Source organism: Euleptes europaea, chromosome 1 (genome assembly GCF_029931775.1).
Source record: "Euleptes europaea isolate rEulEur1 chromosome 1, rEulEur1.hap1, whole genome shotgun sequence".
NCBI classification, from domain to species: Eukaryota; Metazoa; Chordata; class Lepidosauria; order Squamata; family Sphaerodactylidae; genus Euleptes; species Euleptes europaea.
The window spans coordinates 75,230,729-75,248,435 of record NC_079312.1 but is presented as its reverse complement, the minus strand read 5'-3'; the positions used below and the strand labels follow the sequence as shown (position 1 = coordinate 75,248,435).

At 45.8% G+C, this 17,707-nt stretch overlaps 1 protein-coding gene across 1 annotated transcript; it reads right to left on the bottom strand.

The window, feature by feature from the left end:
- Positions 1–6,653: 6,653 nt before the first annotated feature.
- HYAL3 (hyaluronidase 3) lies at positions 6,654–10,721 on the bottom strand. Its single transcript, XM_056859841.1, has 3 exons — positions 9,801–10,721; positions 8,903–8,992; positions 6,654–7,082 (listed from the first exon to the last, which is right to left on the bottom strand). The coding sequence occupies exons 1-3, from the start codon at positions 10,719–10,721 to the stop codon at positions 6,654–6,656; spliced, it is 1,440 nt and encodes a 479-aa protein (XP_056715819.1).
- Between the last annotated feature and the right edge of the window lie 6,986 nt (positions 10,722–17,707).

Below are 17,707 nucleotides of genomic sequence, written 5' to 3'. Positions count from 1 at the left end.
GTTTGTGTGCTGTTTAGGCACACTGAGTGAAGTGTGTAGCAGAGAAACAGAGAGCAGGAGAGAAAAAGAGGGGGAAAGGTTTATGGCATGCAGATCCAGAGGCCAAAGTGCCCTGGGTGTCACACCCACAAAGACAGCATAAACATTCAAATATATACATTTTAATGGCTGGTGGGAAACTTCTGCAGTTATTTGCTTCGATGCAGATGTAGTCCAATTAAACATAGTTACCACTGTAGAATCATTCACATTATTATACAATCCATTTCTTTCACTGACTTTGGTATCAAGCTTCCATCTTACCACGTGTACCATGAGCTGCAGTCTCATGTTCCCACCTTCCTTTGAAGAACTATATAGTAAATTAATTATTTTCTCTACACTATTTGTACATATTATAACCTTCATAACTTCCACCAGAATATGGACATGGGGGTGTCTCCCGGAATGGCCTGGAGAATCTCCCGGAATGGCCTGGAGATTCTCCCGGAATGGCCTGGAGATGTGATTTTTGAGCATCTGGTGCATGCTATTGCCGTTGCAGACACTTATGGATATTTTGGGAGTGTGAGGTGACCTAATTTATGCACAAAAATGGACTTATAGACAATGTGACTGCTGATTTTAAAGGCAAAATATTTTTGATCCTGAGGCTGTAAGGTCAATGATAGCCATATTACGAGGGATCATGTTCGGGTTGGGCAAGCCACACTGTAAGGCACCCATAGGTTTGATAATTTTATTGATGGCGCGCAAATCATGCAGTAAACGCCATTTGCCAGATTTTTTTGTTGATGACAAACACTGGAGTATTATAGGGAATGGTGGAAGGAACCAAATGACCCTGCAACTAGGCGTTGCAAAGCTTCCAATTTTTCACCAGGCAGTAGCCATTGGTCGATCACACATAGTCTGTAGAAAGCCATGATAAGGCAAGGGCACGAGGCTTAGTCATTAGTGACTAAAGTAGCCCCCTATTGAGAGAAAAGATCTCGCCCCCAAAGATTGACTTTAAGTGGGACGACAATTGGAGTCACGTACCCCACCTGCTGGTCAGTTGTGGTAGTGACAAGGAGAGGCCGAGCACTTTGCTGTGCCGGCGTGGAACCCCCCACCCCCCAGACAGCAGCTGACCGTTCTAGAGGCCAGGAGGGGTCCCAATCCTGAGGGGTGATCACAGAAACATTAGCACCAGTATCGAGAAGACCTCTTAATTTTTTACCTTGCACCTTATACTCACGGATTGGCTTCTGGTGCCAGATGTTCTCGGTGACCAAGGCAATCTGCAAGGAATCAGAAGAAAAATCCCCCTTGTCCACTCCCGAGGGCGGGAGCGGCACAAGGTGTGCACAGGAAGCACCTTCCTTTAAATTCAAAGGAAGAGCGCTCCAACACTGCAAAACAACAAATACAATTGTCCTGGACCACAACCTTGTCCGGTTGCACATTGATCCCCTGTTGCTGGGCTGCACAGGTAGGTAAGGCCAGGTATGTGCCAGGAGGAGCCTCAGCACGCATGGAAACAAGGGCAACCTCTCCAGGGAGGGTTTGTTGAAGTGCTTGTGCAACATAGAGTTAGGAGTGTTAGCACCACTCCCTCGGTAGGCTCCCCCACCGGGGGCTCGGCACTTACTCCTAAAGTGATTGGGCTTTTGGCAGTGAAAACAGTGAGATGGCATTTTTAAGCCGATTTACAAAACTTGCATATGACTCATTGGGACTTTGTTTCAAGGCAGAGAAAGATTTACGCAGGTGGATCTCCCTCCCACTCTTCGGAAAGATCCAGGTCCCCATTACAGCGGGCTGCCTGGACTGCCAACGCCACTTTTGATCGAGGCGGTGGACAAGCGGGAGAAGGAGATAAGGGAGCCAAAGACGAGGCTGCAGGGAGGAGAGCCGGATAGGGGGGCGGTGTCACCTCCATAGCAGGTTTCAAGAGCATGTTGTCCGCTGGCGTCCCAGCGCAGACAGCTCCAGAAACCTTTTGCCAGGCAAGAATATATTGCACTGGTGCACGGGGCTCACCCTTCAATTCCCTTCCTATCTTTTCCCAGTCTCCTGATTTGAAAGTGCCTTCCTGGGGATATCAGGGACACTGACAATCAATCTCCCGAAGGAGATCCTTAAGGTCTGCTGTCGACACTGAGTCCCCGCTATGTCTCACCAATTGATAAAGTTCTTCAGCATGCTTTACCTGCTCTGAAGATAATGTTTCACCCATACTTACCAATGGGAGCCGAAGCTGTGGGAGCCAATGAGCTGAGGGAGCCAAAGAGCTGAGAGTACTCGTAAACCTTTTCCAGTCGTGGTAAGCGGGCGGGATCCAGTGAATCACGTCGGGGTCACCAGATGTGGGAATTGGGAGAATGAAGACAAAGACTCGGTGTCAAGGAAAACAGACCTCTGGTCACAGAGCTGCGCTTTATTTATAGGAAGTAGTAAATAATCTGCTTGTAACTTGCAACTGTTGTAAGTAACCATGGCAGCGGCAGAGATAGCAGGAACTAGAAGCCTTTGTCTATTGTTCTAAACCCCTCTGCTGAGGGGCAGCCTAACTGACGCAGTACGCCTGACTAGCCCAAGGCCTTGTGTGGTACGGTGCTATGCCAACCCGTCGGGAGTGAGCTCTGGGGTATGCTATGGCAATGCCCTGACGGTGGTCTGCCAGCTCGTTAGGAACAAAGCCGTGTGGCTAGGTGGTGGTGTGCCAGCCGACCTATAGGCCACGTACCCCACAGGGTTGCCAAACTCCAGGTTGGACTCTGTGAAATTACATCCTCACTGAACTCCCTCCCTTCTCTAAACTCTGCCATTGCACAGAAACAGACCTCAAATCTACAGGAATTTCCCAAGCTGGAGCTGGCAATCCTAATGAAGGGGGAGTGCTGGTGTATTTTCTGGCTCTCACTTCCTTCACCCCTGCAAAGCATCTCTTTCCTCAAAACAAAGAGCCAATCTGGGCTTTCCATCACAGGAGAACGCTTGGCTTGGAACCTCCCAACATTCTGTGATTTGTCCTAAGGTAGCCTTTTTGTGGTATTTTCAGAAATCTAAAAGTGCCTACAGGCTGAGCAAGGTTGGGAACATGATTTACACGGTAACTGATAATCGCATGCAAACACATACAAATAAGGTTACCAAACTCCAGGTGGGGCCTGGAGATCTCCCTAAATTACAACTGATCTCCAGTCTACAGAGATCAGTTCTCCTGGAGGAAATGGCTGCTTGGGAGGGTGGACTCGCTGTATGACATTATAACCCAATGAAGTCCCCCACCCCAAATCCTGTCATCCCCCAGAATCCACCCCCACATCTTTAGGAATTGCAACCCTAAATTGGCAACTCTACAACATTCTGTAATTTGAAACTAATTACTATTATTAACACATTATGTTTGCTTGCCAGGCAAATGTTGTATTATGACATTTAACATTCAAGGTATAATTTATGGATACAAATGTAAATGCTGACATTTTTCCAGATTTTGTTTTTGCTACTTGGCTAATAGTATGTAAGATCTATATAATGATATCCTGCTACTCTAAGCTCAGAGTCAATGCAGAGAAAGGCAAAATGTGCGTCCCATTTTTGTTTGAATAAACACACAAAGTTTTCGAAGATCTTTTTATTTAAATAAAATTACATCTATTATTAGCCCATTCATTTATCATATTGTTCTTCTAATTCAGCCTTAACATTGGGCTTTAACTACCTAGGGACTGGTCTGATATGCAAGTAAACCATGTAAGATTGTGGCTTGTTTTAAGCAAGATGGCATTATTGGAGCAGAGGTGCTTCAATACTACTTGAAGATGCTGTTGGATTTACTGTTTTTGTATTCATAGCTTTGTATCTGTTTCGGTCTCGTATTTGCAAATCCGTATGACTGTAAGTTCAAATGTGTGCCTGGGTTACAAAGTGCCCTTCCCCAATTGAATACTACCTAACCACCCTCACCGTAAAATGACTAAACTGAGGCTGTCGTATTTTGGTCACGTCATGAGACAACAAGAGTCACTGGAAAAGACAGTCATGCTAGGAAAAGTTGAGGACAGCAGGAAAAGAGGTAGACCCAACAAGAGATGGATTGACTCAATAAAGGAAGCCACAGCCTTCAGTTTGCAAGATCTGAGCAAGGCTGTTGACGATAGGACATTTTGGAGGACTTTCATTCATAGGGTCATCATGAGTCGGAAGCGACTTGACGACACTTAACACACACACACCCTCACCCTACATAAAGGCCAAACCATAAAAGTTGTACACACCACCTCCCAGTGGTGTCCCTTGTGAAATTAAAGTATGCTGGTCAAAAATAATTCACACTGCAAAGCTAGCCTGGTGCTTCTGTTTCCCAATTCATTCTCAGTGGTCTAGAAGTATGCAAGAACTGCACACAAGGGCATATAATCATACTGACAAGTTGAACATGTGGACAACAAATGTGTGGGCAAAAAGGAGAACGAACATGAAGACATAGTTGAACAAATAGACACATATTGACACATACAGCTATTCGTAATTGTACTCTTGAGAAAATGCCACATCTGGTTAGACGTTAAGATGCAATGCCAGTGTGGGCGGGTGTCATGCCAGCTGCTGATGGGATCTATGGTAAGTAGGGTTGCCAGCTTCAGGTTGGGAAATACCTGGAGATCTGGGGGGTGGAGCCTGAGGAGGTGGGGTTTGGAGAGGGGAGGGACTTCAGTGGGGTATAATGCCATAGAGTCCACCGTACAAAGAGGGAATTTTCTCCAGGTGAACTGATCTCTGTCTCCTGGAGATCAGTTGTAATCCCAGGAGATCTCCAGCCACCACCTGGAGGCTGTACAGGATAATATATAAACAAAGTGCAAATGTTATGAGCTACTGAGGTGAAACAAGGACCATATACATGACACATACAAAGCACAAATATATACAATATATACAATCCGCACAAAGCAGAAATGATTCCACAGGTCTCAACCGAGTACCAGGTAAGTAATAGTATTGTAATCTTTGTGTATAAAGTCCATATAGAGCCACAATCATCAATGGATACTTGCTGCCCTATGTGATGTACTTTGCTGACGTCTGATTGTAACAATTTACACTTAACCCTGTGTGGGAAGGAATTATGAATGTATAACAGCACTTTCTTTTTGAAGGACTGAAGAAAGATTTCCACTGCTGTGGATCTGAAACGGCCATATCCATTGATGATTGTGGCTCATAAAATTTGCACTTTGTTTATATATTATCCTGTACTGCCTTCCTAACCTTTTGGTATTAGTACAGAGGTGCCGTTTTTCTCCCCACCACCTGGAGGCTGACAACCCTAATGGTAAGGCAATTTTAAATCTGCTGTTATTGTTTTTACTGTGTTCTTACGAATGTATGGAATTAGTATAATCATGAAATGGAATCTGTGCAACAGGTGCCCCTGACGCCTAAACATCCACATTCTACTCAAAATCTCAATTGTGGCACTGATCTAGGATTAAAATAGTCTTTCCAAAGCTACAAAAGAGTGAAATATGTGCAGGGAGATGCAAGATCCTTATAGTAGAAGCAGAATTAAGAGGCTAAGTTAACTATTACTCAGCTATTGCACAAATCACACACCAGAAAGAGGCATAGAATCCATTGTGGAGATGTGCTGTGCTGCAGTTTTTCAACTCCTCAGCATTTTTTATAGCTTTCAGGAACATTTTATGGAGGAAGGAGGGAAAGAGGTGATTATAACACAGCAGATGAGATGCCCTAGACCTCCAGATCTCTGTCACCTTCAAGGGCCTAAGTACACATTATGTTAAGGATTCATCATCAGAGTTTAGCCTTAAGAAATTGCTGTGGTGATGCTGGGCAATATGGATTGGGGCTACAAGGGATAGGGAAGGCAATTTAGCCCTTTCACTGATACCATTTCCTTATATTGAAACTGGGGCTTGAAGGTTGCCTATAACCAGAGTAGGCAAAGAGGAAGGGCCTTTATTTCCCCCCCACAAAGGCAAAAAATATCCAGAAGGGGTCATTTCAAAAGGGGAAACTGCACAGGGTTAATCTTCCCCGTCCCTGTGCTGTGGCCTCAATTCAATTTTACTCACCTGCAGTTGTTTTTAAAGACACACTGGAGGATCCACTCACAGATGTTCAACATAACATGTAGTTTACCCCTACACCATAGTATTAAGAGAATAGGAGTAGCATGAATGAAGACCATGACATAATGAGAAGCTTTTTAATTTCTCTTTGCCCTGGCACGTACAAATTCTGAATACCTATGGAAGAATGTAATGTCTACTCAATGCTACAACTATAAAACAGTTGCCAAAAGGCTCCCCTTTTTAATATATAGGATGTGCTATAGTGCAGAGTTCCAAAACCCAACAATGTCTAAGTCCTTACTTTAGCACCAAAAGCCCCACGTAACTGTAAAACAGTGAAGCCAATGTTCTTAGAAATATTACCTGGCCTGTGTGGTTACTTGAACTGTCAGTATAAATACAATAGAGAGAAAGTGGGGTGGGGGTGGGTTTTGCTGTTTGTCCAGGGCAGGATGTCCCTTAGCAGACCCATCGCTTGGTTATCAAGCCCACAGACATGCGCTCTCTGGAACATTGAGGCTGCCCTTGGTTCAATCCTGCAGATGGCTAGACCTGTATAGATAGTTATTTAAGCTCTGTCTTTTCATCATAAATGCTGGGAGGACAGATACTTGACTTCACAGCAACACTGTTGTCATGAACTGCATCATAGATCTCATGATACTGTGAGGCTAGATCGAACTCCACTCCTTTGACAGGCTCTGTCCACTGCGGTCTCTCACACCAGGTACCGGTCCATTTGGGGTAGCAGTGACACCGGAAGCTCTCCCATGCAGAAACATCTTGATCCAGAAAGTCTGTTGCAACGGCTTCCCCTTCCCGCTGCTGTAGACTGAGGTGGAGGAAAACGCCCAGCTCATCAGGGTTCTGCCTCGCGCAACGTCCGTTCCCATGGCACAGCTGGTGGCTGCATGTGCGGGCTGCAGTGGTCACATTGACTATATACGGCCCCAGTGTGGTCACAATGTAATGGCGGAGGCTCCTGCAGCTCTCCTAGAGGGTAGAAAGCCGGAATTACATGCTGGAATATTCTAGTGGCTGGACCAACTGAGAATGGCTGCTTACACATGGAGGTGTTTCTCTACTTCAGCATCCAAACCGAAGTGCTTTTTTTTAGCACTGACACAGCGCCATGCTCTAATCATGCTCCAGTATTGCGTAGTGGTTAAGAGTGGTGGACTCTAATCTGGAGAACTGGGGTTGATTCCCCACTCCTCCTCATGAGCAGCGGACTCTAATCTGGCGAATCGGATTGGATTCCCCACTCCTCTATATGAAGCCTGCTGGGGAACTTGGGCCAGTCACTGTTCTCTCACAACTCTCTCAGCCCCACCTACCTCCCAAGGTGCCGGTTGTTGGGAGGGGGAGGGGATTGTAAGCCGCTTTGAGACTTCTTAAAGACAGAGAAAAAGCAGGGTATAAAAACTAACTCTTCTTCTTCTTCAGTTGCCCTTTCCTTGCCTTCATTACACTTTCCTAAGCCTTTTTCCTAAGTCCAAGCACATTCTTGTGCTGTCTTGATGGGATAAGGTTGCTAGAGCAGCTCTGGCAACAGGAAGGAGTTGTAGTGGGCGGGGACATGCAAAATCAGCATTATGGGAATGCCATGACATTCCCTTCCAGTGTGAACCCAGATGACATCAGCACGTTGGTGCAATGCTCTGGTATTCCACCAGTACTCTATAGTAAAGCCTATTCTCCACCCTTGTTTTCCTTCACTACTCTCCTGAGCAACGATAAACACCCAAACTCATGGGTGAGAGATCTTCTACTATGATAGGAAGGTGCAGATTTGCAAAGGTTTTACTTGCATTGGTGCCATTTTCCTTCCGTCAGCTCCCTGTGGCTGCTATTTTCCTTGCCACTGCACCAAATGACTTTTGTGGGCTTAAAAAAACATTGCTTGCTATAATGCTGTAAAATGATAGCATTATACCAGTTACCAGTTTTTAAAGAGCCCCCTGGTGGTACAGGGAGGCATGCAAGGGAAATGGCAGCTGATAGAGGAAAGTGCAGAAAAAACCCCTGTGTAGGAGGTTTGTGGTCAATGTGAATGCCTCTGCATTCACAGCACACAATGAATGCAAAACCAAGAATCCTTGCCATGTGGATGCAGTGGTTCTAGCAACGGCCTTTATACAGAAGCAACCAGTGAGGCCAGCAAACTCAGTTGTCATTTAGGGACTAAGTGATGGAAGTGAACGACTGTGCAACGTCTCTTTACACCAAGCCCCCAAGTACTCAAGAGGGCACAGTAAAGTTAGAATGGTGGACAGGTCAGATTCTTCTGTATACTTCCTCTTGTCTGTACTATTGCTGTCTCTTTATTTACCCAGAATATTAATCTCAAGTACTTCCAGCTGCTTCCTTCTCTTCTGGTTTTTGTATTCTCTCTCTCTCTCTCTCTCTCTCTCTCTCTGTATGTTTGACATCCATGACAGCAATGTGTCTTCTCTGAATCCCTCCCCATCCCAGCTTAAACAGATAGCTAGAATGCGTGTAATGCCTTTCCTTTCACAAGATGGATTTCTTTAACAACATCCATTTCTTTTCTAAAGCAAAAGGCCTGGTGTGGACCTTATTGTAAAAGCAGCCTCCCCCTTCTGCTAACACTAAGGACATTTGGAAGAAATAAAGTATTCTGCCATCAAAGTAAAATGGAGGGGGTGGGGGGAGGATATGCTACCAAATAGCAACTGGGATCACCAGTGTTGTGACAAAAGGTATACCTGTTTTTTGCATGAGGTTTTTTGCATGAGTTGAAGGCTCTTCCTATCCTTAGGGAACATAAGAAATATCTCAGGGATACTCACAGGTGAATTGGAATAGGAAAGGTCGCCCCAGAGTGCAACTCCAGCAGCTCCAAGTGCTGCACTCTCTCCAGTGGTGTATACCAGGTCAGTCTGAATGAGAAAAGAAACAAACTTCAGGATTGGGACACTCTATGAATTCAAAGCACATGTTACCGTTTGGGCAACATTAACAGTGCATTAGCCTGACTTCTTGCTTGGTTCCAGGTAGTAAATTTTTGACGACTGTGATAGAGCCATTGTTGCCCCAAGAGCGCACATTCCATTCTCCTGTCTCACTACGCCCTCTGATGGAGCATGTTTTACAGGGCTTTGCAATGCTTCGAAAATCTGCCAGACTTGTCTGACTGTTCCTTCTTTATCACCACCCTACTGGACTGGCCTTCTGCAACTGCTCTGTTGTAAGACTCACTAGCTGTCAACACTCTGATTATCTCCACTAATTAGTTAAACGAGCTAATTCCCTCACATTCATATCATATGTAAGTGTATTACTCTCATACAATACATAAGATCACATGGAGTGTTCCCTTGGCCAGCTGTGGAAAAGCAAAGACCCACCATTGCCTTGCCAAAGCCAGTCATGGGAACTCTTTGTGATTGTAGTCCTCTAGACTGCAGGTAGTGTGAATCAGCCCTAATAGCCCAGACTAGCTTGATGTTGTCAGAGCTTGTAAGTTAAGCAAGGTTGGTACTTGGATGGGAGACCATCTGAACCACTACTGAAAGGGGAGGATAAAGGTATAATAAATAAATCATCTACAATAGAAGCTAATGTTTATCAAAGAAGCAAGCTTCCATCCATATAATATGTTTTAACTTGTATTCACCTGCATGGAAGCATCTCCATTTGCTGTATGCATCTCTCAGTTCTTACCTCTCAGCATCTCTCAGTTCTTACCTCTGCAAGGTACCTTGGGGAGTGTCTGTAGGAGACTCTGGAATATGCAATGACAGGCAGGGGTGGCTTCAAGCCAAATTGTGCCACACGAAATGCCTCTCTTAAGCGGTAGTGAACATAGCACTGGTGTTTAGATAATGGGAGCTTTGGGGGGAGATAGATGCTGGGGAAGAGAACTGAGGAAACTTCCCAGAGCCACCTGAGTCGATCGTTCCACTGAACCTCCTTGGGGTGGCAACGGCCAGAGTAGTTCTTCTCTTTCTCCCAGTTGTCATTGAAGCAATCAGGGAATCGGTAGAAGCCCCAGAGTCCTTGTGGCCTCAGCTCCTTCCCCACAGCCAACGTTCTAACCATGAAGGTTTTCGCTGCCTGTTCAAACTCTTCCTCAGCCAAGTAGGATCGTTCCTTAGCAGGCAGATCTGGGAATCGTTCCTGCACCCATTGTTCGGAGGCCTTCCTGTACACAATCTTGGGGCCCCAGTTCCGCCTCCAGAGAGGCCGCCACTCCTCCCAGTCAACCACAGCCAGACCTTGGAAATCATGGTGCAAGAGTTCTGTAATTTCTTTTGAGGCCCTCTCTAGGTGCTCCTTCAGATCTGCTTTCTGAGGTATTCCACCATTATACCACTCCCCCTCGGGGGAGATATAGGGATAGAGTCCAAACTTGTTTTTGTAAAAGATAGTCATGTTCTGGCCACGAAATGCATTGCCTTTGTTCTCAACAATGCCATAATCTCCAAGAGGTAGAGAAATCCCAAAGCGCTCTTCACATCTTGCTGTGGGCAAGTTCCATACTACAACAAATGGCTCATTTTGGAAAATGGGACCAGCAGTTGCCTGGTCCCAGCTATGTCCTTTCAGGTGCTGGGAGGCTCCAAGGCAGAAGATGATGGAAACCCAGGTCGATCTGTTCAGGATCATGGTGGATGTAATAATGCAATATATCTTTTGGGGTCTCTCCTGCTTTGCTTATGAACACATGTCCTAACAGGGAGAAAGGAAAGGAGAGACCAAGATTTGATGCTCAGTTTATTTTACCCTATTAACAGAAAACCCCTATCTAGTTGACACACTCATCACACAGCTCCACAGTAGTTTCCAAGCTGCATTTTTAACCTGGAGGAATCTTGGCATACCATGGCGTGACAACAGTACATGTGAAAGAGATCTGGGAGTCTTAGTGGACCACAAACTGAACATGAGTCAACAGTGTGATATGGCGGCTAAGAAGGCCAATGCAATTCTGGGCTGCATCAATAGGAGTATTGTGTCTAGATCAAGGGAAGTAATACTACCACTGTATTCTGCATTGGTCAGACCTCATTTGGAATACTGTGTCCAGTTTTGGGCTCCACAATTTAAGAAGGATGTTGACAAGTTGGAGCGTGTCCAGAGGAGGGCGACCAGAATGGTCAAAGGTCTGGAATCCATGCCCTATGAGGAGAGACTTAGGGAGTTGGGTTTGTTTAGTTTGGAGAAGGTTGAGGGGAGACATGATAGCCAGGTTTAAATATTTGAAGGGATGTCATGTTGATGAGGGAACTAGCTTGTTCTCTGTTGCTCCAGAGACTAGGACACGGAGTAATGGATTTAAACTAATAGAAAAGCGATTCCACCTAAACATTAGGAAGAACTTCCTGATGGTGAGGGCTGTTCGACAGTGGAATGCACTGCCTCGGAGGATGGTGGAGCCCTGTCTTATGAGGTCTTTAAGCAGAGGCTGGATGGCCATCTGTCGGGAGTACTTTGATTGTGGGATCTTGCATGGTGGCAGGAGGGTTGGGGTCACTGGGGATGTGGAGGAGAGGTAGTTGTTTGTTTCCTGCATTGGGCAGGGGGTTGGACTAGATGACCCTGGTGGTCCCTTCCAACTCTATGATTCTATGATTCTATGTATTTAAAGCACCACTACTTACCTTAGCCCAGTGATCCCCAATTGTAGCACTTGTGAGGACTAGGGCACCCTCCAGTGGGTTTCCTGGCACCCATTTGCTTCTTTAGCAAAGCCTTCTCTTTTCCAAAGCAAAGAGTCAGTCCTGGCTTTCCCCTGCCTCAATGGAGCAAGAAGTGCTTCAGAAGAACCAAGAAGGCAACATCTTTGTGTTTGCAGATACCACTAATTCAGAAACATTTTCTGTCATGGGAAAATGCTCAGCTTGCAATTTCCAAACGTGATTGGCCCCAGCACCCTATGGCAGCCATTTTGTGGAGGAGCGCCAATCCAATCCTCAAAAATTCCAAAAACATTAGGGACCTCTGCCTTAGCATATCAGTGTAGTAATTCTGGGTTAAATGCCTGTGATAAGAAGGCTTTAAGGGATTTAATTTTGTGAATTAAATTTGTGGAGCCAAAGACTAAACATCAAGAAGAATGTAGTTGTGTAGTACAGAGCTGGCTGCTTTGATTACCTTAAGTCATCTTATTTGTGAGCAATGAAGCTATTTGAATTATACAGGGATATTAAGAAAAACGGCTCTAAACAGCCAAGTATTTTTCCACAATGGAGAGGCACAAATGCCCAGTCTGGGCTGCTTCCACTGTTGGTTTGACTTGTTTGCTCTGTGTCATTCCCACTTTGCTTCATTTCCCACTCCAGTCTGAAAAAACACCAAGCCTAAGAAACTACAGGCTGTCTCCTGTTTAACTCTTTGTTGCAGTAGGCTCTGTATTGGTCTGTTGACTGCTTCCCAAGTGTTCTTTTTTGGGGGGGGGGGATTAATAAAACCAGTTTATTAGAAAGGCATTTCTTCTGATTCAGCCTATCCAACTGATGGAGTGGTTCATGATCAGAACCTGGTTGTCTTTCTTAAAGCTCCGGTATCATCGCACTCATAATCCCTTGCAAGGAAAGAGCTGTCAGGATATTCAAGCTTTCTTACAGATTGGGCAGTTCACTGAAGAGCAGAGATTTGCTATCACCTAGGGGCCCCAAAAACTAGATCCGGGGTGGGGAACCTCTGGCCCATGGGCCACATTCGGCCAGCGAGGCCATTTTGTCTGGCCCCCAGCCCGCCTGCCAAGGCCTGGAGCTCCATGGCCCACCTGCTGAGAGCGGGAGCTAGCTATTGCTAGCCAGGCCCTTCTCCTGGTGCTTTGGGCTTTGCAGGGAGGCAGGAGAGCATGCTAACAAAACTAAAAGCTGATTGGGTGACTGTGGGGGCATTTTCCCCAAGTCTCCCTGCTTCCTCTTCCTGGAGAGAAAGTTGTTGGGGGCACCCGAATCTCCTGCCGCTCTCCCCGGCCTGTGCCCTGGCGGCGGCAGCGCATTTTAAAGTTGTTGGGGGCACCCGAATCTCCTGCCCCTCTCCCCAACTCTCATTGCCCTGCCGATGGTCGCACTGCACCCTCCGCTGGCTTGGTGGGCTCCTACGCAGCCTTCCCCTCACTCTCCCCCGAGGCCAACGTATGTGTGTGTGCGTGTGCGCAAAGGCAGGGGAAGCCGCGGAGGTTTCTCCCCCATCGCTCCCAGCCACCCGTGCAGCTGGGGGCTGGCTGGCTTTTGTGTGTGTGTGTGCGTGCACACACACAAAGGCGGGAGAAGCCGCAGAGGCATCTCCCTGATGGCTCCTGGCCGCTTGCGCAGCTGGGGGCATGCCTGTGTGTGTGTGAGGGGGGGGAAGCTGGGAACCCCTCTCTTTCTCTCTTTCTCTCCCTCTCTTTTCTTCCTTCCTTCCCCTCCTTCCCCTTCCTTCTCTGCATAGTTTCTCCAGGTTGTGGCTGGAGTCCTGGCAACCCTAGCCTCTCCCCCCCCGGATACCTACAACTGGTATGGCCCTCGAATGATGTTATAAATATGGAAATGGCCCTTGGCATGAAAAAGGTTCCCCACCCCTGCACTAGATTTAAGCACACTGATTTACCTTTAGGATAGAATATAAGCATGCCTGTATTACAATCATCATTTATATACTAATAGCCAAGTTGAAAGGAGGAGAGACTAATGAAAGCTGCTTTGGTCCCTTCTGAGGAGTAAGACCATAGTTTTCCAAGTTGGAGGTTGCCGGGGTGGGGGGCGGGGAGGACTGAAAGCTTAAGACAGAAGGTCAAATAGTAGATTGGTTGTTGGGTGGGAATTAGGGTTGCCAACCTCCAGGTACTGGCTGGAGATCTCCTTCTATTACAACTGATCTCCAGTCGATAGAGATCAGTTCACCTGGAGAAAATGGCCACTTTGGCGATGGGACTCTATGGCATTGAAGTCCCTCCCCAAACCCTGCCCTCCTCAGGCTCCACCCCAAAAACCTCCGCCGGTGGTGAAGAGGGACCTGGCAACCCTAGTGGGAACAGAGTTGCCAGATCACTTGGATTGGCAGGCAATCAGCCGGCTCAGGAGTGGGGATCACTAGCGTTTGGGGGTTTGAGTGGTAATGTGGCCCTTCGTGATGCAGCACTTCTGGGTATAAACTGTAAGTGATGTAATCGTGTCGCACATGGACGCGCACATGTGATTCCCCACCCCAGCTCTGCCCCAAAACCTCCCACTGGAGGAGAGGGAGGACCTGGCAACCCTCGGTGGGAAGGAGATAGGGTTGCCAACTCCAGGTTGAGAACAGATCTCTGTAGTTGGGAGATCTGTTGTGGTTACAGAAGCTCTGTAGGCCCCATCTGGAGGTTGGCAAGCTATAAGGAAAGAAGGAAGCCAGAAAAGGGGAGATACTATGGGGCTTTCAGGAAAGGAAAAGAGGAAATGGTGGGGGTGGGGGCAATAGGATACCTTCTGCAAGACGTTGCGGGTTCCTGCTTGTATATTCTAATAGCTGAAGTCAACCAAATCTGAGGATATTTAAATCTGGTGACTGGAGCTGTGAATGGGCAAGACAGATGTTTCTACAAACCAGAACAATGCCTCAGATTTGCAGAAAAATCTGAAATCTAATATATATATATATATACATTGAGGGGTTTTAAAAAACCCAAAAGGATAAAAGGATCACCTGTAGCTTTAACAAATAGATTCCTGGAGCATTACAAGGCTTGATTTCTGTGAGTATAAGGCAAGGGGAGGGGGCAGGTCTATTTTGGCCTTTGAGAGAAAACTCATTGAAGCCAGGCCTGACAGCAACTACTGGGTGACTTGATACTACCTGACTTGCATTAGTCACCTAGGCCTGGCTGCTTGCTACTGTTCAACAGCAGCCACTCTATGAAAATCAGTGTGGTGTAGCAGTTAGAGCTTCAGAGTAGGGTCTGGGAAACCCAGGTTCAAATCCCCATCTTGCTGTGCAAGCTCACTAGATGATTTTGGGCAAGTCACATACTTTCAGTTTAAGCTACCTCACAGGGTGTTATGAGGGGAAAAGGAGGAGAATAATGTAAGCTGCTTTGGTCCCCACTGTGGAGGAAGATGGGGTATAAATGAAGTAAATAAATAATAAATATAGCTGAAGATGGGGAGAAGATAAAAGGTAGGTTGATGAATGGCTGAGAAGTAGAAAATGAGGATGGGAAAGGGCAGAGGCTATGGGGGTGACAGGAGGCGCGAAAAGGGAAGCAGTGGGGGGGAGGATGCAGGAGAAAGTGAGGTGCCCCCCAAAAGTCCTTGAGGGTTCCCTACCATGCAAGTGGGCCTGGCCAGTGGCCAGCACCACACAACTGGGCCATAGTTTTTCTATACAGAGGCTGCTGGGGGAGAGGGAAACCTGAAGACAAAGGGGCAAGATAAATGTAGGTTGGCTGTTGTGGGAAGGGGAGAAGGAAGCAGGAAAAGGGGAGAGGCTATGGGGAATTTCAGGAAAGGGAAAGAGGAAATGGTGAGGGAGGGGGGAAACGAGATACCTCCTGCAAGTCCTTGTGGGCTACCACTTGTATTTCCTATTTGGCCTGTCTCCTAAAATAAACAGAAATCTCATGGTGCCTTAAAAGTTAACAACATTTTATTCCAGCACAAACTTTTGTGGATTACAGCTAATATTTCCAGATGCAATGAATGGATTTTCACTGTGCAGTCATTTTGTGCAGGAAAATACAAACAAACAAACCATGATCCATATTTTGCTTTCAGGCCTCCTTCATAAAATGACTGCATAGTGAGGATCCATTCATTGCACCCACAAAAGTTTATGCTGGAATAAATTTGTTAGTTTTTAAGGTGCTACCAGACCTTTATTTTTGCTGCAAAATACTAAAATGACTAATCTTCTGGAATCCTTCCTCCTAGCCTGTCTCTCTTACCATATTGCAGACTCTGCTACTCACATTTGTTACTGCTACTGTAATGTGTTTACATAGTGACAATCCTCTTTGTTTCCTGTGGGATACAGACATCTCAAAAGGCGGAGTTAACTGAGAATGTTCTGCTAAAGTCTAGTGTTGGGGCAAAGGACTTTGCAAAGCTACCTGCAACTTGAAATGCCCTAGACAGACATGCTGGCTAGTGGTGGTGGTTTTCTTAGGGCAAACTGATAGAAATAGCCCCACTTCTTCCATGCTTTGAACACTGTGATGAATGAAGTGGGCAAAATTACACCCCAGGCTTGGAAGGCGATATGATCAATATTTAATATCTAAAATTAAGGAGGCTGAAACAAACCTGGAGGTTTAGAACCTGAAGACCTGTGCCATTATTTGTTGGTTGGTGCACTTTATTCAGTCCCAAGGCCAAAAAAATTAGACACGATCTTGGCCAATTCAGCCCTAAGTACTGTGACAGAGAAACTTTTATTTCTCCTTGCAGACATGGAGTTATAGGTTTCTTACAAGGTTGCCCTTTTTGCCCTAGCTGCAAAGAATATCCGGGCCCCGCTAGTGTCTGCTCAGGTCAGTTAAAGACCTATTCTTTATTAATCATCAAATAGATATATATGGGAGCTTCTCTCTTTTTACTGAAATGAGTTTTAAACTGTTCAAAAATACAATTTTTACAGTGCCTTAATCCAGTTTTGTAGTATCTTATTTTTTATTATCAATTCTTTGTAATGGCCATTGGCCTCATGCAATAAAACTGAACTGACCTGAACAAACCTGACTGAAAGACTTGCCATTTGCTCTGAAAACCATTATATCGCAAACTTATCGGTGGTACTTTTGGTTTCTTTGTGGTGAGAGCATGACATTATGCCCATGTATAGAGACAGACCCTTCTCTGGTATCACATTACAAAGCTGAGATTTGGGACAAAAACCAAGTTTAAAGGTTTAACCCAGGCAACCTCTGCTTCAGATGACCCCCAGCTTGGCATCCTGTACTCTTTCCCTCTCTTGTCTCAGTAGGTATGCTACATTGTACTGCACACTTCATCCATCTTTCAGCAAATGTACAGTGTGTGTGTGTGTGTGTGAAGTACTGTCAAGTTGCTTCTGATTCAGGGTGACTCTATGAATTAATATCCTCCAAAACGTCCTATCATTAACAGCCTTGCTCAGGTCTTGCAAACTGAGGAGCATGGCTTCCTTGAGAGAGTCAATCCATCTCATGTTGGGCTTTCCTCTTTTGCTGCTGCCTTCAACTTTCCCAAGCATGGCTGTCTTTTCCAGTGACTCTTGTCTTCTTATAATGTGACCAAAGTACAATAGCCTCAGTTTAGTAATTTTAGCTTCTAGGGACAGTTCAGGATAGAACCCACTTATTTGTGTTTTTGGTCGTCCATGGTATCTTTAAAACCCTCCTGCAACACCACATTTCAAATCAATCAACTTTCTTCCTATCAGCTTTCTCTACGGTCCAACTTTCACACCCAAACATTGTAATGGGGAATACTATGGCATGAAGTAATTTGATCTAGGTTGCCAGCAACACATCCTTACACTTAAGATTTTTTGTCTAGCTCATTCATTACTGCCCTTCCCAGTCTCAATCTCCTTCTGATTTCTTGAATTAATTTTGGAGCTGATCTAGTCAGCAATCATGTGTCTTTCTATATAGATCGGTCCCTAAGGTAAACCTCCACTAGAAAATCTGAAAGCCAATT